The following is a 26,353-nucleotide window of genomic DNA, read 5'->3' as shown; positions in this document are numbered from 1 at the left end:
ATAAATGTGAAGTGTAAAAATAACTGTAACTTGTTTTTCTTTCTGAAATATCACAAAACCTGAAAATGTTTAGTTGTGTTTGAACTGAACATCTTTGTTGACTGTTGCATTATTGCCTACTATGTAGGTATTTTATACAATTACATTTTTACACTAAAGTTTGTTACATTAATGCAGTATACCATATTTAAAACAATGAAAAGCAATGCAGCCAGAAATGAAGTGACAGAACACAACGTCAAGTAAAAAACCGTTACCACCCATAACATTAGCTACAAAACTAAAGACAAACGTGACACTCCGTGACTTAGTGCAAAGCCACTGAAAACAACAGCTGAAAAATTCCTAGGCAAACAGAGTCCTAGATAATATAAATAAATCATATTCATCCTTTTGAAGGCTAGCATGCAATTTCTGCATACAATCATGAATTCCTACGAGGAGGCTTGTAGTCCCTCTGACAAAATATCAAGGTATCAGATAGCCCATATGGTAAGAATTGCTCTCAAGGGCTAAACTTCATAGCATGTCACCAGGCTACCTTGAAATATTGGAACATTTTTTAACATAAAAACAAGTCTTGATATTATAACCAGAATACTGTCTCTCATTCATGAGCGCTGAAAGCCTATGGCCATAACACAGTTCTGTTTAATTGCTTCTGGTCATTGTAATTGAAAGTTGACTCTATTAAGTATTATTGGTCATTACATGGTTGCAAGAAACTGCAGAAAACTAACCTCAGTACATCATTTTAAGAAAAAGATCTAGACCTACTTGCTGCAAAGGTATTTTCAACTTGCTTCAATTCTTTGTGCAGAATAGATTTTCCTATCTATGAAAAACAGCTAATACAGGCTTACACAGAATAGCCAGAATTGGAAGGGACCTCAAGGATCATGAATCTCCAATCCCCCTGCCACATGCAGAGCCACCAACCTCCCCACTTCATACTAGACCAGGCTGCACAGGGCCCCATCCAACCTGGTCTTGAACACCTCCAGGGATGGGGCACCTCTCTGTGCAGCCTGTGCCAGCACCTCACCACTCTCTGTAAAGAACTTCTCCCTGACATCCAACCTAAATATTCCCTTCTTAATAATAATATCCCTAATAATAATATCCCTAATAATAATAATAATACAATGAACTTTGCTGACAGAAAATATGAAACTGACTCCCAGACAAGCAACAATGGAATGTTAAATAATAATAATAATAATAAATCAATTCATCCTGGCTTAGGTAAATTCCATGCAAGCCATTTACACCTCCCTTCCCAGTAGTTCCAAGGCATTCTCTAGTATTCATAAAGAGTAGGCATGAAGTATATTGCTGCTTCCTGTGTGCTGAGAATTACTCTAACATATTTGAGGAAGTCAGAAGACCAGACCTGCCTGTTCAGGGCCTCCTTGCATCACTAGCTCATTGAAAAGGAGCTGGAGCACAGCAGAGGACTGGGTCACTCAAAATTCAACTGGAACAACTGCTGAGAAAACATATCCATCTAGTATTTCAAACTGGAAATAATAAACATAAGTGCATACAGAATAATGGCTTGGCTATACTATCCCAAGCAGACTTTGCTGGTGTATTTTCAATTTAGCATGTGCCAATGCCACTTGGTAACGGGAAGATTCAGCTATATATAGCTCTGTCATGACTCTCAACATTTGAGTCCTGCAGTCAAACCTACCAGGAGATAGATGTACTGGATTTAACTGACATTGCTCACAACATATTCTCTTCCCATTCAGCTGTTGTTGAAGAGTCCTACCGCTGCATACATGTAATTCTTCTGTTTTTAGTAGCAATAACTTACATTCCAATTAAATATTTATACAGTACACTTCTAAAGACTTCTTGTAACAACAGTTCATATACAAGAAATATACAATTATTTTTTCTTTTAACTAGCAGAGGATATTACTACTATACTCCATCTTTATAAAAGTATTTGTTCGAGTCTGTCTTGAGGTATCTTGCCCTGAGGAGAATGACCAGGGGGTCCTGATGGACAAAAAGCTGGACATGAGCCAGCAGCTCTTGCCATCCAGAAGGCCAATGGTATCCTGGACTGCACCAAAAGAAGGGTGGTCAGAGGGAGGGGATTTTGCCTCTTGAGAGGCCCCATCTGGAGTATTGTGTCCAAATCTGGGGATCCCAGTACAGGAAGGACGTGGAGCTGTTGGACTTGGTCCAGAGGAGGGCCTAAGATGATCAGAGGATCGGAGCACCTCTACACCTCTTCTATGAAGAGGCACTGAGGGAGCTGGACCTGTTTAGCGTGGAGAAAAAAAAGGCTCCAGGGAGACCTCATTACAGACTTCCAGTATTTAAAAGCAGCTTACAAGCCAGAGGGAGATTGATCTTTTCCACAGCCTGATAATGATAGGACAGAATGGCTTTAAACTATTTAAAAGAGAGGAGATTTAGGTTAGATGTTAGGAAGGAATTCTTTTCTCAGAGGGTGGTGAGGTACTGGAACAGCTTGCCCAGAGAAGTTGTGGATTCCCTATCCCTGGAGGTATTTTGAGGCCAGGCTGGATGGGATCCTGGACAGCTTGATCTAGTGATTGGCAACCTTGCCTGTGGCAGGGGGTTGGAACTAGATCATCTTTAAGGTCCCCTCCAACATAAGCAATTCTATAATTCTCTCCCCTTTCTGTTTCCTCAAATTTAGTGCCTTCAAAAAAAGATTTTCAGAATTAAGCTTCTACGAAAAAACATCATGAGGAAAATACTCAGGATTTCTCATGAAGCAGCATTTTAAGGATAAGTACATAAAGCTACACAGTGAAATGGCTGAAGTTTAACATAAACAGTCCACTAGAAGTAAGATCAGGTTTTACAATCATGAAAATAAGGGTTTTCACCTATTTTTAAAATTATTTTAGGACCTCTGTAAGAACACTAGAGTTCTCCTTTGTACTCAAAGAAATGATCAACAAAGATGAATTAATAAATGAACAGTGTAGACAGTCAGAGTTCTAAAATAAAACTGTACCTGAATGTATTCTCTCACAGCTCATTAATTCAAACATAGCCCATTGTTACTGCAACAGTTAATTTTTAATGCTGAAATTACTATCTACTTCATGATATGTCCTGTGGTTGTTAGCAGTACTAAAATATTTATTAAGAAGCAGTGAAACCACACACAAAATGGTTTTATGTATTTGAAGTTTCCTTGAAAATTCTTTTAAATGTCTTATGACAATCCTCCTCTTCTTTGTTGTTCAGTTTTCAAGGCCAAAGAATTTACAAACATAAAGCATGTACAAGACTGCATGAATGCACTTGCAGGCACAAATTTTTAGTATAGTTCTTAAGTAGTAAAAAAGTACTTAAGTAGTAAAAAAGCTACTATTACTGAAGCTTTATTCCATTTTTGTTTCATCAAAAGAACAGCGCTTTTCTAACATCACAAAAATTGTTATATCCTCATTCCATTGTATGTAGTAACCACCTAAATTCAATGCTACTTCATCTATCTCAAATCAATGTTGTTGAGGTGAATACAGTTCAGCTGAGTGCAAATTCAATATCTTGACGTTCAGAGATACCAGACTACAGAAATTCAAAAAGGAGCCTTTGCACAATACACAAATTTGCAATATGTGGAAATTTTAGTTCCACAAAAAAGTACAAAATCCAACTCCACTTGAAACACTCTATCACCACCAGAAGTCCCATTAAAAATAAATAAAATTAATGCCCTCAAATGATGGAATAAGCAAAGTAATGTCAGATGTGAAACAAATCCTGAAGTTTTCATACCTTAGACACAACTAAATTTTCCCACATCTTTGGTATATGTAACAGAATTGTTAAGAAACATTTGGTGATATTTCACACCTAATAATGGTACTAAATGATAGAATTAATGGAAGGCAAGACTCAATAATGACATCCAACTCTCGGCTCCACAAAGGACTACCAAAAATTTTAAAACATAGAAGTTTTGTGCATGCTTATAGGTGTTTCTTTGTTTGTTTGTTTTAACTGTAAAGAAAAAGTGCACATTCTAAGATTGAGTTTAGTGGATGTTTTGTAATTAAAAACAAACAAACAAACAAAAAAATCACACCTACTATGCTCAAATCCCCTCATGCATACAGATGTCCTTAAAATAAGTGTAGAACTTCTCCGTACAAAACAGGGCAAAATATTTTAAGAACACAGTGGTCTCAACATACTGTGCTATCAGATCTGCTCCTCATCTGGATAAGGTTCAGTCCTTTCAATACAGCCAAACGTTTATTCCCTATCTATCCCAACATAAACATCTCTCACTCAGAAGCTAATGCTCTTTTCATTTACCATCATTGCCTGGTGTAGAATATACCTTGGAGTTTCAGAGTACCAACAAGCAAAAGGATAAAGAATCATGCATCTTATTCCTATTTCTTCCTTCATCAGACAACATCACTGAATTCCAAATTGATAGATTTAAAAATGATAAGCTTTATTTATATACACACTCATATGTTATCTTCAGGAAAGAATGAATATCCACAACAGAAACAAATGAAAGGAAAAAATGCCACAGAAAAGTTCACTTTAAGCTTTGCTTTTATTACATCCAACACAAACCTAAGGCTTATCAACTATTCATACTCCTGTGTTCATTTAATCATCACCTCATAAAGTGGTGATATCAACAGCTTTTTATGATTACTTAATATCTGCTGCAGTTCTCTAAGAAGACAGATTTCATTCATTATAAAAGTCACTGAAGCATGAAAATACTTGACCTAAGGCTGTTTACAAACAAACAAAATGATAAAGTTAGAAGTTAATACTCACCAGATTCTCTTCAAACCACTCCCGTATACATATTGCTGTGGCCCCTGGAATTTGATTTCGCAGTGCTTCTTTCTCTTGAGGATCCTCTAACATTTCCAAAGCCATCTTTAGATCTTCCAGGAGATGCAAAATTTGAAATGTGCCCAAATATACTGATGGAGCAGGTGACACAATATCATAAGCACAATTAGCATACTCTGCAGCTGACTTCGTACCTAAAAGAAGCGAAAACAGGAAAGTCTTATTTCAAGTGACAAATATTTAGCTACTACACACTGCTATATTTGGACTTCAAATATTGACAAGTTTCAATACTTCCAGTAAGACTTAGAAATAAAGCAGTTATTAGTTAAATAATGAACACTTTAGAATTAAACATCAGAGCAATGTACAAGCATATTTCAACCTAGACAACATTTACAATGTCTCTTAAATTACAGACTCCAAACTTTACCACAAATCACCTGTAATTTTCCATGGTTACCATGAGATGTCACTAACTTCTCAGCTACACAGAAGTCTCCACACAGAGCAGTGCTTCTCAAGCAAAACAAGCAAGATTCACTCAGCCCTTTGACAAGAAACTTAAATGAAAATAACCTGTATTACCAGAAATGGAAAAATATGTAACCTCAAACAGGTTTAAAGCACTTTTCACTGAGAACAAACTACCCAAAGTTCTGAGAACTTTGTGAGCTCTCCAAATTATAGAAAACTCTAAAACCCAGCCACTCGCTGACATCCTTTCAGCATCAAACATCTTTCCTCAGAAACATATCTCATGAAATGAAGAATTATAAATTATAATATCTTTCAATCTTTTGTTTTGATACCCTGTTTAGCGAGCTATCTTTTTTTCAGTTCTGAGTTTCATTTGACACCGTTTGGTTTACTTAACAAATACTCAGATGGAAAACTTGTAAAACTTGTAAAGCTTGTATTGGCTTTACTTTTTATAGTTTATTTTATTATATATATAGTTCATTGCTCCATGTACATAGCAGATTGCACTCACGTATGAATTCATTCCTGTTCTCTGGCATAAACAATCCCATGTTTTCTCTTATTTGACTTCATGGGAGATACTTACAAAATGAAAGGATTGAGAGGAGGACAGTAACATTTTATATATGTATGCTGTACTGCATCATTGATCCATACAAGGTGATCAAAATCATTTCCACAGATTTTTCCACTCACTCCTCTTTTTAACATCACTTTCACCTTATACTTTAGTTGCAAGAGGAAGAGAAGTCTTCATCAAGTTTTGAAAATTACTGGCTAAGATTTTTTTCCCTGAGCAGCTGTATTTAATTTGAAACACAGATGTATGACTAATCCAAGTTTCCCTCATCTGTGCACACTACTTTGCATTAATCAATGTTCTTTTGTCTGTTACGGTTGTTTATCAGCTCTGATTTGAACACTACATGTTGTTTGAACCCAGTGAATCTAATGGTATTTTACATATAGCACTATATATATATAATTTAGTAAATATAGCTCACAAATGCATTAGCATTATGTCCTAGTACACTTGAATATCTTCTGCACCTAGATGGGCTTTTTGCCAGAACACTAATTGATCATTTGATCCTAACACTGTTTTCCCATCTCAGTGAGTCATCGATCCAAGAAAGCATTTCGTCTCTCATTTTGTGAATGCTAAACTTCACAATAATCTTAAGGGAAATCTAAATAATATTAACCAGATGTTCTTCAACCACTGCTTTGATGACTGTGATCTACCAGATCACTTACCTGTGCAGATGACTGTGTCATTTTAATTCTACTGTTCTATTTATGTGTTGTTTGAATCAAAACAGTGCAAAGGCATCCTTGGACATTTCTAAGATTTAGCAACACTCAGTAGTATTGGCTGTCAGATGGGTTGTTTTCTTTGTTTGTTTTAAAGCAACACATTTATCTTCATTGCCTATTTAATATAATTCTAAGCTCTTTTCAAACATTTAGTCCTATTTACTTGTATTACATATAGGTTTATTTTGATATGTCAAGTGTAAGAACTCATCTTATTTTCTGTCTAAGACTGCAGCCAAGATAGTATTTCTCTTCAATATCCAGTTCTAAGACCGCTAAAGACAACAATTTTACCTCCTAAATCAATTTGTCTTCCAGATTTTTTTTCCTTTTAAGAGAATCATCTGTTTTACTGAATTTGATTATTCTAACCAATAAAATATATATTCTTGTTTATTTACATCCTCCTCAATACCTATTCAAGCTGTTTATTTACTTCCTAATGCAGTTAAATCTAGCACAGTATGAACTAAAAACAGAAGTTTGCAAATTGTGTACAACAGGAACTTACTTCACATAACATCTTAAACCTTTTCATTTGGCCAGAGAGGTCAATTCTTACTTTCCTAAAGAGATACACACAAGCTGAAATCAGAAATAGCGTTGCCAGCAGAAGTGAAGTGATTGTGCCTCAGTACTCAACCTGGTGAGGACAAACTTTCAATGCTGCATTCAGTTTTAGGCCACTCACTACAAGAAAGAATTTGAGGTCCTGGAGCATGTGGGGCAATGAAGGGCAATGAAGCTGTGAGAGGTCTGGAGGATGAGTGCTATGAAAAGCAGCTGAGGGAGCAGGGATTTTTTAAGTCCGGAGAAGAGGAGGCTCAGGGGAGACCTTACAGCTCTCTACAAGTACCTGAAAGGAAGCTGTGGTGAGGTGGGGTTCAGTCTCTTCTCCCATGTAGCTAGCAGTAGGACTAGATCTGCAGACAATGCTTCAAGATAAATACAGATTTAAAGCAAATGTGCAAATGTCCTGGGTTTAAACTGATTATGTTAGCAGCTCAGACAGTTTACACAGGCAATGTAAAGCCAAACTGTACAAACCACTGTAACTTGCTCGTGGACAGTACTGGTAACATCTTCTCTTACCCAACTAAACACCTCACTGCTTATCACATCTTGCTTCCATTCTTTGATTACAATGGTGACATGACACACAATTACTATCATATCCACCTTCTTCAAAAAACTATTTAAAATTCTGTAGGAAAGTTGTGATAGTTCAATTCAGTATTTCACTTGTGAAAGCTTCCTATTTTACTGCTTAGTTTCAAGTGGATCATAGGCTTGCTTCTCTTATTTGCTTTCCATATAGTTTGATATTAAATAGATTACATACAGTTCGACCAAAGGACAAGAACACATCCTGAAAAATTATGTGCGTAGGAGTAAGTATATCAATTTGCATTAGTTTAAATCTTCACATCATCACACTGCAAAATACATTAAACTTTATCTCCAGACAGTAAGAAACTGGATCTCTTTGCTGACTGAAAAAAAAAGAAAAAAAAAAAAAGGAAAAAAAAAAAAAAGGAACGCCCCAGTGCAAACAAACTTCTAGATGTTACCAGTCAACTCTACCCTTAACAGCAATTAGTATGCATCTGACTTCAGTATAGGCAACTGATGCAGGGAAGAATATGGTTCAGTCACTAGAATTTTATTGATAGTCAAGAGAAATGAGTGTAGTTCTGAACTAAAAAAAAAAAAAGCAGCAACCTCACTGTATGATTTTCAGCAAGTCAGAGTGTTCCTGTATCTTTTTTTTTTTTTTTTTTCCCCCAAGGCCAAAAAAGGACACAGGGGAATCTTTTGTCATTATATTTATATGAAGTTCAACATGATGGTATTCTAGGGCAGCACAATTAATCATGATGAATGTATACCTTAAAGAGGGAAAATAATAAAGGAGGAAAAAAAAAGTAGTGGATAAAGACAAGCTGCTCAATTCTCACTTTCACATACAGCCAGTGGATGAAGAGGTTAAAGTGTACTACTTTCTAGAAAGAATAAGAAAACTATTAAAAGAAAAAAAACAACTTCAAGTTACATGTTTGGGTTACACATTGACCATGGAAGCACACTGTGTGTTCAGAGTTCCTTTCAGTTAGCTGAATGGTTTCAAAGAAAAGTCCCTTTTGGGCAAATACATAACCTATTCAGAGAACAACACTGTTTGCAGCATGTGAAAATAAATTACTAAACAGTACTATTGTATTATTATTTACTACTGTAAACAGTACAATAAAAATCAGAAAACCTTGCCAGTTTGAAAATCCACTCTCCTCAGCTTCTATTATAGACATTCATCTGTCATTCATTTATTATCGCTTTTAGCAGTAAAAACTGTTTCTCATCTCTCATTCTCCCTTGCCCCTTTACTTCTTCTCCACTGCATTCATCACTATGATCTGTTCTCTCTAGAATATATATCTATTCTCTCAGTATAAGTCTATTCTCTCTAAAACTGCCTGAATATGGTAATATTAAGCTCAACAATTAGTGGTTTACAAAGAGATTTTTCCTGAAACTGCTGATTTTTTTAGTCCAGAAAACAGTTAAAGAAAACATTAAAAAAAAATTACCTCAAAAAATCCAAACCAAACAAACTGACCTTCAACAACAGACACCCCTCTATTCCCAAAATAAAACCAACAGAACCCAAAAGCTAATTCTAAAGTGGGGTAGAGATTGCTTCCTATAAACCTGAAATACACAAATAATTGAGTTTTATCATTTATTCTAATCACCTTTGGACAAAGTTATAAACATTTACTCTGGCTTTTTAGTCAATCATTGTTGCACTGCTACATTTTTTTTTTTTTACCTGAGTTTTTACTCAATGAGTATATAGGTTGTCCAAGTTCTTCCTCTCTCCTTCAACTCTGCAAAGTATAATTCCCTTTTGAAGCATGGGTCTCTTTTTCTCACGAAGCCCTGAAAACTTGAATTTATGTTAACTAGCAGTAAAGTTTTGCTGAGACAAAATTCAGACTTCTCACTCCTAAGTCTTCTCTCAAAGGAGTGGAGAGGTAACTCACACAATCCTTTCTTTTAATACAATAATGCAAAATACATCACAAATGTTGTATTTTGAATCATAGCTTGCATTAGCTGATCCTTAAATGTCTGCTTTTAGATCTTTAACTACAGTGAACAGCAACAGTTAAACTGGATTAGCAGGAAGCCCTAGAATAGTTTCCAAAGCTAGAAGTGTAGATTATGGCTATAGGTCATAATCAGATGCAAGTTTCATGTAGCTTGGATGATTTTCAGCTGAGCTTTATTTACAACCACTTGTGGAATACTTTAGACAATTTTCAAGAGCGGTCTATAATTTCATATGCAAATCATCTACTCAACCCTTCTCCTTTTACATGCTTATAGATTTCAAGCAGTGATGCTCAGCACGTTACGTATGGTACACACAACTGCAACAAAGATCTCCCTTATCTGGAAACACAAGCCAAGCAGCCTTACAGGTGGTAGAGAAAGGAGGATGGATTCTGCAGTAACAGTGCAAATTTAGCAAAGGTAGGAAAACACAAATCTTAATGTTGTATTTGAGGTCAAGTATCAATAGCACAGGAAAAACACAATCAACACATTTCATTAAAAGACAAACAAATATTTCCATCAATCTCTTCACTTCTCAAACATTTCTCCATAGGCATTTACACACACACACACACAAACTCACAAAGAGTGCATTTAGAGCCAAAGAAACCATTAGTCAATTAGAAGTGTTGCAAGTCAACAACTACCTCTTTTTAGCATAAAAATTCTACAATGGCTGTAGCAGCCAGTGGTAACACTAAATAATGTTTAATGACAAGATACATCTCTCCACTGAGGAGGAAAATATCTGCATCCAGTCTGTTAAAAAATAAAAGCATAATTTCATAAAAATCATATTATTCTGATTTCCAAAAATTAATACTTTTTTGAATCAATTTCATCACCTAAAGTAGAAAACAGAACAGCTATGATTCTGCACTTAAAGAAATTTTGTTTGATAGAAGTTGCTCCAATCTACCTCTTAGAAATCTGTCTAACAACCAAATGACTCACATACTGAAGAACAGATAATGCCCTATAAACCACAAAAGAACCTGTGTCTCAGATTTTCAATTATATGGGGCTATGACCATCATGGTTGAACTGCCTTTCTTTGCTACATACTGTATTGGCAGTTATTTACATTTCTCTGTCTTTTCCACCCTTTGCTGCTATGCCAGTGGAATTTGACAACATCATACTCTGAAGCCAGTTTCAATCCTTTCTCTTCAAGCCAAACTTTCTGAAACTTTTCATGGCAAGCTGCAGAACATCTTGTCTACCAGTTTGAACTTTAGCTAGAAAGTGGTTTTAACATCAGAGACAAGTAATTAAATACTGTTAGGCAATTTCCTCCACTCCACACTGGCATAACAACTCCATTAATCCTTCTAAAGAATTACTCTAGGAGAGCAATACTTCCAAATCTATTACACTAATAGAAATTTTAGCACATATGGACTATTCTCACAGGAATTCCATCTCATGCTGTTCCATGGACATGCTATATCTGCCTTGAGTTAAATTACGCCAAAACTTAATACAAATACCTATGATGCATGGATTTTGTTCTGCATAAACACAATGCAGTACTGCAGTTCAGGTATGTTGTTATTGGTACCCAGTCATTATGTGGTTCTTGTTTTATATTGACAGTCCTGCTTCTCTGTACTCAGAGACAAAAAATATTCCTGTTATAAAGTTTTCTACATTTTGAATTAAATCAAGAATTTGGAAGAGATCTTCTAAATCTGCTGTTTTGCTGAAAAGGCAGGACCACATTCAAGGGAAATCAAAGACCAACTTGATCATAAAGGACAGCTTTGTCTTTTACACATGCAGATGTTTAAAGTTGTTTTAAGTTGATGGTTTATAGCAAAATTCTCAATGCCTGTCAGCTTCATCATATTTTGTAGTATTCACCTGTTTACAGAGAGATTCCATCAGCATTACAAAGAGTATCTTGGCCCTCTATCTTGTGAGATACCCACACCCACATCTGTAAGAAAAAATGCTTACAATAGTGAGAATATGGGAAGCATGTTTGGGACAGCAGCCCAAATAGCTATAACGATCTCTTGCAAGGTTAAGCGCTCAAAATTGAGGAAATTCTGAACTTCAAGTTGCTCTGGCAACCTTGAGTAAGGAATGAGTAGACGACGCCTCACAAGTGCAATGATCACTCAAGATGCGATGATTTTCATATGTCTTTAACCATATACCAAAACTGCATTTGAGCAGTTATATAAGGTCATGCTTAAAAGCTACAGTGTATGTAAAAGCCTGACAAAATACAGCAGCAAAAAAATATAAAAGTTTGTGAGTTCACGTCTTCTATGACGGTTAACAAACACAAAAGAAAGATCAGAGAGTCGATGTGAAAAATTACAGATTAAGCACATAAGCAGTTAGATTTTTTAAAGGTTTAAAAGATTCAAAATTGTTATACATCTGTTATTGCTAACAACTTCTAAGACATTATTAATTAGCTTTCCTAAGGTCAAGTATCTGAAGCTAAACCCTAGCATCTAACAAGCTATAACAAAGGTTACAAAGTGAGCGCCAAGTATTTCTAATTTTATTCATTATTATTAATTTTCCTTTAATTTTAAGGATAATTGAAGGTCACCTTTTTCATCTTCTCTAACCCTCTTACTATCGTGGTATACATTTTTACGAGATAGTTAACAATAGGAAACTATTTATTCCTCTATCAAAGACCTGATTTCAAGTCATCTACAATTTCATTTCCTTTTGAATATCTCTACTGCTATACGATCTATGCATATTTTCTAGCCAACGGATTCAAAATGTCACTCTACATTGTATTGTAGAATTTCTATGCAAGTATTATATGCAAGAATTTATATGCAAGTATTGTAGAATTTCTAAAATGCTCACCTTAATTAATATCTAGAAGTAACAAGGAAAACAAGTACTGTAGATATAGCATCTCTTTTGCTCAGAAACAAAAGCCTAAATTATTGAACGTGAACAAAAAGTAAAAAGGGAAATACAGTAATCATAATTGAAGCATAGACCATTAACACAATTACAATTTATCTAGAAAATATAAGAAAACCACTCCAGTTGTTGCTTCAAGCTATAAAGAAACGAATTGCTCATTATTTCAATTATTCTGTTCCTGTCATCACTACTTCAACTACAGTTTGTGTTAATTTGATATTGGAAATGAAATTCTACACAAATCCCTGTCCTACAAGTTATAACTAAATTATACACTGTTACTATAGAAATTAAACTTTGAATGTGAAAATTGTGTGACAGAAATCATAAAAATAAAAAGCCATCTGGTATTATATAAAACCAAAGAGAAAATGGTAGGGTCCATTCTCTATTCACTCTTCACAATCACAAGAGGCTTGCACTGCCTGTCAGCTGTATGTCACCCAGCATGCATTTCAGATACAACATCCCTTCAGAACAGACCACAAAAAAATGGAATTAAGTGCTCTCTGTCTGGTCTGGACAACCTCAAATCCTTATGAAGCAGAACAGATAATTCTGTCTTCTTCATTTGAAGTGCTGCACGACTAGTGCTTACATTCTGAATGAATCCTCTGAGTGAATACCTGATTGTTCATGGGTGAAGCATAAGGTCATTAAAAAAATCTTTCATTTTCTACTATTTAAGTAGAAACTCAGTGAAAACCTTACTCTACAAAACCTAAAATCCACTCAAAGGGGTTCAAATACATGTATCAGTATTTTTTGTGAATTTCTGCATTTTCAATCCAATTTCTGATCACCTAACTAGAGCTCATTTGGTAATCCAACACACACCAAGTAAGATCGCATAGCTCTGGAGCTTGAGCTCTTTCATTTCTGTACTCCAATTAAGATGGGTCAGAAGTTGTAGTACACAGCCAAGGTGATGGCTGAATGCGAGTGGACTGCCCTTGGAGAGAAGGGAATTAAAATACTAACAAACTTTTAGAATTACTTTGGTCCGTTAATCTTTCAGTATTAATACTGAAATATTGGTACACACCCATGTGATAATACACTTGCATTATTCATTAATTTTCATTAAGTAATAACTGCTGGAGCTTCTGTTAAAATTACAGTAATTACACTGATTAACCACTGAATTTAAAGAGATTCTGGATCTATGGAGGATTATAGTATTGTGACATTAATTTTTACCCTTTACACTTATGACAGTTGTTCACACAAAAAAAAAAAAAAGTATGTCCAAATTAAACAGAAATTTTTTAAAAAACTAAAGTAAAATAAAAACTATTTTAATTCATTATGATTTATTGAAAAGAAAAATTAAACGAAGTTTATAATCCTGTGGAGAAACACATTTTAATGGATGGGGTACAAGCCAAAGAAATGAGAAAGTAATGACTTGGGCAAGACACAGATGGACACAATGTCATAAATGTGCTCTAGAAGTCAAGAATATGTAAACAGATTTGACACATGAATGTTTCCTTTAAAAACTCCCTCTGTTTCAAGTGCAAAGCATTCTGGCTAATGGATAAGTCATGTTCACTGACAATCACATTAGTCCTTTTTGCTATTTTAGCCAAATAGGGGTAATCATTTAGCATGCCTAATTTATATAGCTAAGAGGGTGGGTATCAGTAAAGATGTACTGAAGCATTAAAGACTTGGGAACACTCACTTATCTGTCAAATTTGATCAAGCCCAAAGAAATTTAATTTGTTAATCTTGTTTTACAATCCTACTCTCATGCACTCTAAACTCTAATATATTTTGTATTGCACTGAGATGCACAATCTACTTAAGACTTTTTATTTCCATTAACCAGAATCATCCAATAGGTATGCTAGCATTTGAAGTAAGTGCTTTTACTTCCACAATTAAGAAGGCTAAAACTAGGATTACAAATCTGTAAATATTTGTATTGTGTTTGCATGCCCAGTTCTTTCCTCAAAATGTTAGAACAGGGCCTTGTGCTGTAATAATAACTTCAGCTATTATAAGAATTTATGGTTTTCTTACTAAAAAAATTTTTTTACTTGCATGTGTATACATATATATCTAAATGTATATTTGTATACATACACATGTACACACCTCCCATACTCAAACTTCAAAAGTTAAACACCTCTAGACTTTTCAGTTCCCTGAAGCAATGATTAATGATCATTTTATGCCTGAAGCAAAGGTTTCTGAGGTCACAAGGAAAACATAGCTCTTCCTAGTACCCATTCAGGCCTTATTCTCAGGGATACCTCTTTTTCCAACTACTTTTCCATAGTCATGAAATTTAGGCTTAGGCTTTGAATTCAGTGCTGCCCAGACACCATGGATCCATGACCTGAAAAAACTTTCAGCAGATGATTTTTATTATCTCCAGTCTGATGAAATAGCTCAGAACAGCTGACTTTTGCTGTTTCTAGACTACTCTAAAAGCACCTATGTTGGTGCAGATAATTTCTCCAATATTTGCATCACATAGTATTTATAAATCTGCAGTTAGAAAAATTCTTGTTTGTTTATTAACAGTCCCCACCCTGAAGGAGTTCTGTACATTATTTCCTCTCTCACTACATTTAAGAGAATATTCCTGTTTTCCAGACCCTCCCCAGATTGCATACAGAAGCCTAGTGGATTGAATTAGAGAGAATCAAACTTGGATAGTAACCATGTTCCTCAATTTGAGGCAAATTGGGATAATCACCAGTATCCAAGTACAGGCTCCAGCAGACATATTCAGTCTCTCAATCATACCAGAATATGTGATAAGCAGTTCTGGAACACACAGAACATTAGCTGGAAAAGAATGACCAGAAAAAACTTCAGTTATCCTATCTTAAAATCACTTTCCTAATTCTAGTAATGGAAAACAATAATTAACATAAACAATTCTCCAAACTATTTGAGTTTTGTGTTACAACTAAAAATAAAGGAACAAAGTAATATTTTTTGGTTGGTATGGGTAGATATTCTGAAATCACATCAATTCAGTTAACATTCTGAAATCAAATCAATTAACATTGATGAGATCTGACAATGTGTGACTGGAAATCTTATTTCTTCACCATTATATACCTTAATATTATCCTATGTTCCACATAATACTGAATATAACTGGAAATTAGCAAAAAAATTAAGTAATGTGAAGTCAAAGTCAACTCTCCTGAAGCTGTCAATTTACTCACAACACTGTGGAAACATATAACTAGCACATCTAAGTCTTTTTGGTTTAGTGTGGGAATCAACACCACCTAGTTGAGGCAATCTCAATTATGACACAACTGGGTACATATGAGTACAAACTGGGAAGGGAACTTACTAAGAGCAACCCTGAGGGGAAAGGCTTGGGGGTCTTTGTGGATGAAAAGGGGATTGGAACTGGATGGCCCATAAGGTCCCTTCCAACTCAAGCCATTTTCTGATTCTATAAAAACAGCTGTGAATGAGATGTGCAAAGCACCAACTGAAACAGATTATTTCTTACAAACTAACTCCACATATGAAAAGCATGTCTAAATCTTTATTTTGATGGGCAACAACACCACTACAAAACAGCTGTGAATGGGGTGTGCAACCCAGTGATAAATGCAGATTATTTCTTACATCACGTGTTTTGCTTCTCTGTATCATTATCTCCATAATCATGACAGCTTAGCAGAGGGTATAAAAGTAATGCTGGTAGGCAGCCTGGAACTATGTAATTCTAGAGCATATTTATCAGGATGAAACCCTAAAAAGTTAGGGGTTTTAAAAGGAATGGGGGAAAGAAAATTAAAAAAAAAAAAAAAAAAAGTGAAGTCTAGCTCAATTATTTTTCTATCAAACTAGTAGAAGTATGTGATTATTTAACTAGTAGAAGTATGTGATTATTTAATACAGTCAAATATTGCCATGCTGTCACATATTGTCATATATTTAATGGATTACCTTTCAATACCATTGGGGAAAACAAACAAACAAACAAACAGAAAAGTAAACAACTATTATATTACCCAGAACTGACCTTGCAGCAATGGCTTTACAGAGCTGCTAGTCATGGAAATGCTACTGAGTAGCAATGTTATCTTTGTGAAAAAACTACGTAGCTAGTATGTCTTGGAAGGGAATACGCAATGGTATCTTCAGGCAAAACAAAAGTTCTCTAAACAACATATATTCAATATATTCAAGGAAGTAGACCTCCTTGTCATCTAAGGGCATCATATCGATCACATGAGGAATACTAAACAACTTGAAATATTTTTTTGGAGCTTGCTTCCAACACAGAAGACTGAAATTGATGAAAATCTTAGGAAGAAGTCTGAAAATCATCAAAATCATGTTAACTTTTCCAACACCTTCCGTCAGAAGAAAACATACCACAACTCCTGGGAGAAAATCAGTATGTAATCTTAGAAAGTTAGAAATCTCCTATTTAAACTTCTTTGTTCTCTTGGAAGATTTTCTGAAGAAAACCTATCCTAAGAAAAGAGAAAATATTCAGAAAAATGAAAGATACATTCATCAAATGTTATCACCGCTGCATGTTGGGAAATGAATCAATTATCTCAGAAGAAAGAAAAGAAAAAATAAAAATATCCAGATGTATGCAGATAATTTAGGAGCACACGGGCTTCAATGTTGCTTCAGCTCTTTTAAAGCATTAGCTTTACAACAGGCACAGCATGGGCGTCATTATTTAAATTTGAAAACATTTAGTAGATGATTTTCCATCCTGCAAAAGTGAGATCACAGCCCTACCCAGATGCCTCTTCCAGGAGCTCATGCTGAACGCTGTGTGACCACAAACCCCAAGGGTACTGAGTGCTAACCATAGAATTACCTTCTCTTCTTAGATGCAGCAATGTTGAGACAAGAAGTTTTAATTGCGTTACCATAAGAGAATCAAAAGACAGCAAATTCTGTCTTGCATCATACCCCTTTCTGGCAGAAAACTATGTAAAAATAAAGTTCTAATTTCACTCCTGGATATGAATGCTAACAAAAAGAGCTATACATTCTAAATTATTAGGCCGTAAACATTATCATGGACAAGTTCTTTTATACACACACACACAGAGAAAACTACATGGTTTATGAATACATGCTAATGTAAGATACAGATATATACTATCCAGATAACTGAATACATGGGTGAAAACATCACGTTTTTCAACAAACACACAGAAATACAAAAACAAAGAAACAAAAATCTAGCATATACTATTTTACAGTAAACTAAATGACCAAGCAAACTATAAATGTAAATTTTCAAACTAGTCATTGCAATTATTTTCTACAAAATTTCAACAAAATTCAAAGTAACAACAGGAAATAGGATTTCTTTAAGTTACCATATAACACTAGAACAAATTAAATCTCTTATTTCCATAGTTATATGTCTGAGATAGAATTATATGCTTTCTTCGGTTATATTACTTAAAATTTTCTTCACATAAATACTGAACCATAAAAACTTGTGTGTCACAGGGAACTTGGCAAACTGAGACAAATAATTAAAAACAGAAAAATCATAGGAGGTAAAAAGATGAACAAGGTTAAATATAAAAATAATCTGTTGTAAATAATGCTGTATTTATACCTGCAATTATGTCATCCATCTGCTCCAAAGCTGCTTCAAGCATATGACTAGCATCAGAAGCCATGATCTGCAATTTGTTGAGACCTTTACTTTTCCAGCTGAAAGACAGATGAAATCACGTGTGTTATACCCCACCCAACCAGACAGAAAATATATAATAAAACAGTGAAACATGTTACACCATGCAAACAAAACTCCACACTATCAGAAATTCAGCTTTGTAATACAAAAACTAACAAATTTTTCCTATTCCTGATAGGAAATGTGGATTTCTGAGGTTCTCATTTATTCAATTTTTTCTTAAGGTTCTTTACTAAAACAAGGTAATACACATGGGAACAAAACCAAACAAATCTCAGACACTGGAAATCTGAGATTTGCCTGCTCCTCATTATTGCTTCTAAGCAATTTTCTATATCAAAGCTCTGTATTTTCAACCTTTAGCACCACAAGAAGAGGGTATTTCAATAAATTTCAATACATTTCAATAAAATTTCAAACATTTCAATAAATGAGCAAATATAAGTGGCTTTTACTGTTTCTGAAAAAAAAACAATTGAAGCTCACCTATAAGCCAAATGTCTGAGCTGTGATTTGACTGTTGCTACAAGAGTAAAGAGTTAATGCATACAAACCCGGTGCTGGCTCAACCCCAACAGTAATTATATCCAACATTTTTCACTTCTGACCCTTACATTACAGCACCCCAAGATCAGCCACTCTGAAATCGCTATTTATCATGCTAACTGTCTTCTTCTAAATGTATGCAACAATCTCTGGTGTTCATTCAGTGACACTTTTTGGCACTGGCCACCATGACCAGTGACATGACAAATAGTTAAACCATCTACATTTACTCTCAGTTAGATACTTCCTAAATCCTAAGGAATCCTAAATCCTAAATCACCTGAATCAGAAGCCAGAGGATAAGACCAGATTTGAAATAAAAATCATTTAATTGTAATCATTTTATTGTCATTTCTAATGCACCACCAGAAAAGAAAATCCCTAAAAGTACACTTAAGGCTGACTCCATATTACTGCATCATAAGAAACATTGAAAATCAGTAATAAGACCAACATAATGGAAAAATAATTAGTAGCAATTAAAATTGTTTTCTTTGTTTATAAATTACAAGCCCTAAGACAAAGTAGTGGTGAAAAAAACACACAAGGATACAAAGAAAACTAATTTGTTAGTAACTTCTATGTTATCAGTGGTCCGTGTGTGCTACATCCACTCTGGTCAACACGTTCAACCATTATCTAAAAGGGACAACTGCAGGAATTAATGTCTGAAATCACTAGATTCTAATTTGAGCTCTGCCATTTAGCTTGTCATAATGGTTAAGCTGTTATCTAATTTCAGATCAAAGAGATTCAAAGAGCAGCACAATAATGCCATATTAAAAAAAAAAAAAAAAAAAGGAAAGAACAATCCTTAGTTTCACTCAAGGCAAACATCTATGAGAATCAATGTTGGTTTTGTCTTTCCATTTTTGTCTAAATAATAATTCAAGTATGAACAATGCTAAATGTAACTGAATTTCATCTAATCTTTATAGCAACTGACCTGAATGTTTCATTTAATGATATTGAAAATAATGCAAATTATCCTCAGAATAATCCTGAAAGTCCCTATGTCAGCTGATATAAAGTCAAAACACTGGAACGCTTACATGTGAACATTTCAGACACTTCCTCTGATTCTGTTGCATCAGTTCTTTAATTTGGGTAGATTTCCATCTTTTGTTATCATATTTATCTGCCAGTAGCTTAGCAGATTCATTAAAAACATTAGAGATAGCCAGTTCTTAACTGCAGTAAGTCACCTTCCTTGCAGTTTTTCCTCCCACCTCAAAGCAACAGTAACATGGGCCACAGTCACCTCAGTGAGAAAAAATCCACCTGTGGTAAGCAGCTGCCAAAGAGGTGCCTACGCTACCTTGCTGTTTGCGTGGATGTGGAAGAGAAGAGCCACTCCTCCACAGATCTATGGCCACCAGCTGCGCTGGTAAATCAGGCCAGCAGACTGACTCAAATATGAAGGGAAAAAAACGTGAAAAATACTAAAAGCAGTGCAGAGTTTCTATCACTCGGATACGCTGCATGCTCTTCTTCGTTCTCTAAGTTAAGCTATGCGCTTTAAAGTAGGTAGAGAACTGCACATTTATTATTAACTACTATTTTTTAAAAACATCAAATATTGTTTTCAACCATCTAGACTAAATAACCTACAGAAAACACTGAAATATTACAAACTCGAAATTTTACTTATAGAAAAGCTTGCTATTAAGATCTTGAGGTAAACCAGAAAGTTTTGTTGAAAAATAGCCCAAAAACTTTCTCCTATCTCCTCCCAGCCTCCACACCCCTCCTGTTTTCTCACCTGTATCTGCAGTGCATTTGCTGCTTAACTGCATCAAACTAGAGTAAAATCTGCTGACCAAACAACACTTCATTAAATAAAGTAACATGCCTTGCTCCAGAGTGGTAATGTAATATTACTTGCTTGACATCTTTTTCTAGACAGACCTGTTGCTTCTGCTTCAGGCAAGTCTTATTTTCCCAGACACTCCCTCCTTCAGTTTGACTGTTCAGATCATTACTATGAAACTGCTTGTAAAATCTCATACTCCTTCAGTTACAATTTCTGATCTAGTTCTATAAAAGTCCCTGAAACTGTGGATTCTCCTTTTTTTTTGTTGCTGTTGTTATTGTTAAATAGCATTAAACAAGACACCTGTATCAACATCAAAGCATGCTGAGAGCCTAAATGGGATTTCTCTATTTGCTGGTATTATAACTGCAATTCTTTCTATAGCTTTCATTCCTAATGACACCAACACATGCAAAACACCATGACTTATCTACATAGACAAATACATATATTTTGAAAAATAGTTTTTGCTCAGTTTAGCAAAGCTGAAAAAAACTTCTATAATACTACACTAAAAGCTTTAACACTAGCAAATTCTAAACTTCTTAACATTATATTAACTTGCACAGCAGTAAAATACAAGAACCAATCTACTCACCTTTTCACGTCCCTAAGAAGAATTAACTTTCTCCTCTGATCACTAAAAGCTGCTAGCTATTAACAGCCAAAATTTTACTGTTAAGCAGATGGAAGTCTAAATTGTTATCAACTCTTCTAAGCCACACACTTACAATATTTTAGAGCTCGGTCCACAGATAAAGAAACTGCAACCCTGTTTGTCATAATTACCTAAGTAATAAGATCTTCCAGGAAGTACAGAGCAAACTGCTCTGCGTGCACTGAACTCATTCTGCTCAACTAGCTTTACCCTGTAAATCCCAACATGAGATTTGCATTTCAAATAATGATTTCTCATAAAACTAACTTGCTTAGAGCCTGTACACTTTGCAAATTTCTGATCCTAGCTTCTGTATGTAAGCCTATAGTTTACTGTGTCCAAAAAGAACATAATACTTAACAGATGCATTGGCAATTATGAAAAGCCTTAATTAAAACTGAATCTTCCATAACTATTCAGAGATTAGAGTGAGTATTTAGGCAACTCTTATTTACAGTCTTTTTCGTTGTTTACTCCAAATAACAAAACTATAAACATTATCAGTTGTGGAGGGGGTGGGGCTTTTAACAAGAACTCTAGATCTTCTTAATATAACTTAATATCAGTGCTCTGGGCAGCCTTATAATTCCTCCTCTGTATAGAAAACACAGCTTATAATTAAATACCATCACTTTCCTCCCCCCCCCCATTTCCTCCCTCTTTTTTTATTTTTATTTTCCTCTAGGATAAATAAATACATGTTTGCAAACCGTATCAAAGAATCACACTGAAATATCACTTTGCTCTGTACATGATGGTATAATGAAAGATAAGTGTCTTAGCTAAGGCTCAGAAGTCCTCCACACATTCAGCTGCAGGACAACTCGAGGGCTGGAATGAGCATATGAGCACAATTTCCATCCCCACCATTTCCCACCTTGCTTCTCCCCCAGCCACCCACAGTACTGCACACAGTCACCCCACAGACCTACAATTGCTGATTCATCTCTCCAGCTTGGCTCAGGAGTTTTCATGAAGCCATCAAATACAGAAGTCCTATTTGGGTAGTGGCCTTTTAAAACCTAGCATACCTCTCTAATTAAGTTAATCCTTACTTCTAAATAACTGTCCACAGCTGCTGATATAGAATTTCTGACAATCCCTAGAATGGCAACCTCGTGAAACACTACTTATACAGCATCCTCTGAGACTATGCACCCCAAATCATGTTAATCCGATCATAGGTTAAAATTAAATTGAAGTTGTTCATATAAACACTACCTGCTCTATTTCCTCTTTGTGTGCTTATTGAAAAGACAGAAGGATAAATAGAACTCTTCCTCATTCATTACTCTTTAGGAAATAAACAAAAACAAGATTAAAGCTTTTTGGTTTTTTTTAATAGAACAAATAAAATGGAAATACAGATCCTTTTTCAGCTAGAAAGTGTAAAGGCTCCACCAAGGGAGCGGGGGCAGAAATGGGGGGGGGAGGGGTGCAGAGGGAAAGCTCTAGGTAAGCGTAGATTTGCACAAGTTGCACAGAAACTTGTAAAAGAATCATTTCCAGTCTGTGGAAGAAGAAAAGCACTGGGAAAGTCAGCACACTGCTGAGACTCCCTCTCTGAAATGATATCCTTAGGTTGAGCACTGTGCTAGTACAATACCTCTATGAGGAAATGAGCTAAGTTTGTTACCTAAGTAAATGAGTTTAACTAACTTAGATAGCAGGCATATAAAACCACCATACTGCATACTGCTGAGAAAAGTTAGGGAATAAAAACTACACCACTTCTAAATATAGTGTGCAAAATACTTTAAAAATAAAGAGAACTGAGCATAGTTAAACTTATTGCATTACAATGTAGCCAAGTCAAAAAAGCAAAAATCTGTTTTCAAGAATAAATTAGCTAATCAAAGTCTAAATTTAAACACTGTATGTAGTGAAAAGAAAAAGGAAAAAAAGGAAAAGGTAAAATGAAAGTACCGTTAAATATCTTGTAAATGTTTTTGCTGATTCTTTATGACACTTAAAGAACACAGATCAGCTCATAGCACCTCCTCCACAAGACACAGGCGGTGTGTTACAGTTGTTACTGGTACTGGAACTGCACTTCCTAACTCATGTTTGTGCAAGGACTCATCCTTATGTACAAAAGCTGACACTGACAGAATGGCATGAGAAAAGTGGAGTTTCTTCAATGCCTCCCTACAGCAGTTTTATCAGCTGCAGAAAGCTTGGTCAGTTTGTTTTTTTAAAGAAATCTCTCATAAATCTTTAAAAACACTTCACCATTTCATTTTAAATTGTTATCGGACACTTTAAGCTTTACCTCTTTTACACACAGTAGCAAGGGAAATTTTGTAGCTTCTGACTTTGCAAATCTTAAAAGTTGCATTCAACATGAATTATTACATTAAATGAAAATAAAACCCTATTTTTATTCAGCTGTCATCTAACTAATTCAAATTTCTAGCTTGTAAAAATTAAAAACTAAGCACCACCACATGTTCCAGTTTCCTTTCATGAAGGTCAGTATTTCAATCAAGCCTTATGCAAGCTACTGAACTCCAAACCCCATGCCTGCAAAACCCCTTTTTACTACTCCTCTAAAAAAGAAAAAGCCAGAAAGTATGCAAGATTTGGAAACCTTAAACTGAGAAGTGAAATAATGAATGATTCTGTGAAAGTTAATTCATGCTGCAGCATACTGAAAGATTATAAATTGCAATAAAACATGGAATTAAGTCTTTTCCTAGAGTAAAACTATGAGATTTTGACAAAAATCAGCCCGGAAAGTCAACTGTGTTTTGGGCTGTGTTAAAAGAGGAGTGGCCAGCAGGGAGAGGGAGGTGATCATCCCCCTCTGCTCAGCTCTTGTGAGGCCCCATCTGGAGTACTGCTGGAGCCCCCACTATAGGAAAGATGCGGAACTCTTGGAGGAGGGCACTAAGATAATCAGCAGGCTGGAGAACCTCTCCTATGAAGAAAGGTTGAGGGAACTGGGCTTGTTTGGCTTGGATAAGAGAAGGCTCCGAGGAGACCTCATTGTGGACTTCCAATACTTGAAGGGAGCATAGAAACAGGAGGGGGAAAGACTGTTTATGAGGTGGATAGTGATAGGACAAGGGGGAAGAATTTTAAACAGAAACAGAAGGGATTTAGGTTAGATATTAGGAGGAAGTTTTTCACTCAGAGGGTGGTGACACACTGGAACAGGTTGCCCAAGGAGGCTGTGGATGCCCCATCCCTGGAGGCATTCAAGGCCAGGCTGGATGTGGCTCTGGGCAGCCTGGTCTGCTGGTTGGTGACCCTGCACACAGCAGGGGGTTGGAACTGGATGAGCATTGTGGTCCTTTTCAACCCAGGCCATTCTGTGATTCTATTAAAGACTTATTGAGAGAAAGTATAAGATTAACAAGAGCATTACAAGATTTCCTCAATAGACATTCTAAAATCTCAGACAAGCTACAATGCTGGAAAAAAATAAATAAATAAAACTAACTCTTAAAATCTTGGAGACTGGGAAAAAAGAACATGTCTTGCAGCTTATAAATACTTCTTACGCTTTTTCAGATGTCTGAGGTGTGGCTACGACAACCTACTGGATCAGGCCAGTCCCTTAAAACACCAGTGTTCACGTTTTGCTTGCCTTCCTGCATTTCAGTAAGTTTTGTAAGTAGAAATTCTTGCTAAGCTCTTATGGAAACAACTCTTCAAAATAAGCATTATTAACAAAAGCTCATTTATTAATCGATTAGATTTATGTCCATACATTTCTCTAGGGCTACACGAGTAAGTAAGGGCACTATGAAATAGATTTTGCATTAATTCTACTGTAACTGATATATTTATAATTTGGAATGTTAGTCTGAAAGTGTTCCATTGAAGGAGGCTAGAACTAAAAAGAGGTCCAATACCTGAAATCTACCCACACTGCCTTTCCGTTTCTTTCACTTTCTTAATATACACAGCATATCATTCTAGAAATCAGCTGCTTTGTCAACAAAGACACTCAGCCATCTGGGCCTGTGCAATTCTTGGTCCTAGTGTTAACTTGTACTGTATTCAAGACAGGTGGCCACCAAATTTACGTGGCTGAAAGCAGAGAATTGTTGTGTATTTTTTGAACAATACAACACCATAAGAACAGTCACGCTGGCTCTGACTAGAAGTCTGCGTGTCCCAGTGCTCTGTCTCTAATGATGTTCAGTGCAACACAGGTGTGGAGTCATCAGTCCCCTGCTCTACCTTTCCCAATAACCAGAGAGAATGAGACTTTTAAAATCACAAACTGCATAGATCATCATGTTTCATAGATGTTGAAGGACCAGTCTTCTGTGGATTTATCCAATTTCTTTTTGACTCATTTTTGAGTGCTCTTTTCAGTGAATGCTCCTATATTACCAAGAGAGTGCGTACAGCTGCCCACTTTCCATGCCACTATTTTTAGTACCTTCCCAGCCCTATTCCACTTTCTCTCCTATAACATCCCCATTTATCTGAGGAGCAAATCTCTCCTCAGAATCAAACCAATCCATACCTTCTGACTCACTCAATGAGGTGAACGAGACTGTGTGTGGCATTCAAGTTTCCGACCTTTAGAAAAATGACACAAAAGAAATACATGATGCATGATACGTGACTGTGAACGCTTCCACACAGAGTAAAAGCAACAGATTTTTACAGAAACAACTCCACTTTGGAGGATTAAAAGAATGGAACATGCTAAGTATTGCTTAAAGTGAACGGACGAAGTAGGAGAGGGTTGCTAAAGGACACTAGTGGATACTGAGACATGCGAGATTCCTTTGTGTTGCAGAAAAACAGAACAAATAGGAAGATTATCAGAAGAAAACTGACTCCCTGCAATCAAAATAAAGAATTTTCAACCACAAGATTTTCCAGGTAAAAAAAGCTCAGGTTCAGGTTAGACCGCACAGAGAAACAGTCCAACATGGATGCAACACAACTACTTCTGAATATTTCTCATTATCAAGTGATCTACTTGCGCATCATCTGGGCTATAAAGCTCTGTTCTGAATTTCCCTCAACTTTATCAATGTGATAA

General features: G+C 35.6%; 1 protein-coding gene across 4 annotated transcripts in view; it reads right to left on the bottom strand.

Moving 5' to 3' along the window:
* PPFIBP2 (PPFIA binding protein 2) overlaps window positions 1-26,353 on the bottom strand; it is a 99,715-nt gene that overhangs the window by 57,292 nt on the left and 16,070 nt on the right. For all 4 annotated transcript variants that reach the window (XM_048948928.1, XM_048948929.1, XM_048948930.1 and 1 more), the window contains exons 2-3: window positions 18,245-18,342; window positions 4,810-5,024 (exon numbers count right to left, since the gene is read on the bottom strand). In XM_048948928.1, the coding sequence (XP_048804885.1) occupies window positions 4,810-5,024; window positions 18,245-18,308 (279 nt within the window). In that variant the 5' untranslated portion in view covers window positions 18,309-18,342. The remainder of the gene's footprint in view (window positions 1-4,809; window positions 5,025-18,244; window positions 18,343-26,353) is intronic.

The sequence above is a fragment of the Lagopus muta genome, chromosome 6, assembly GCF_023343835.1.
Source record: "Lagopus muta isolate bLagMut1 chromosome 6, bLagMut1 primary, whole genome shotgun sequence".
Lineage (NCBI taxonomy): Eukaryota > Metazoa > Chordata > Aves > Galliformes > Phasianidae > Lagopus > Lagopus muta.
Note: the sequence above shows the minus strand (reverse complement) of the source record. Positions and strands in the feature narration are given on the sequence as shown.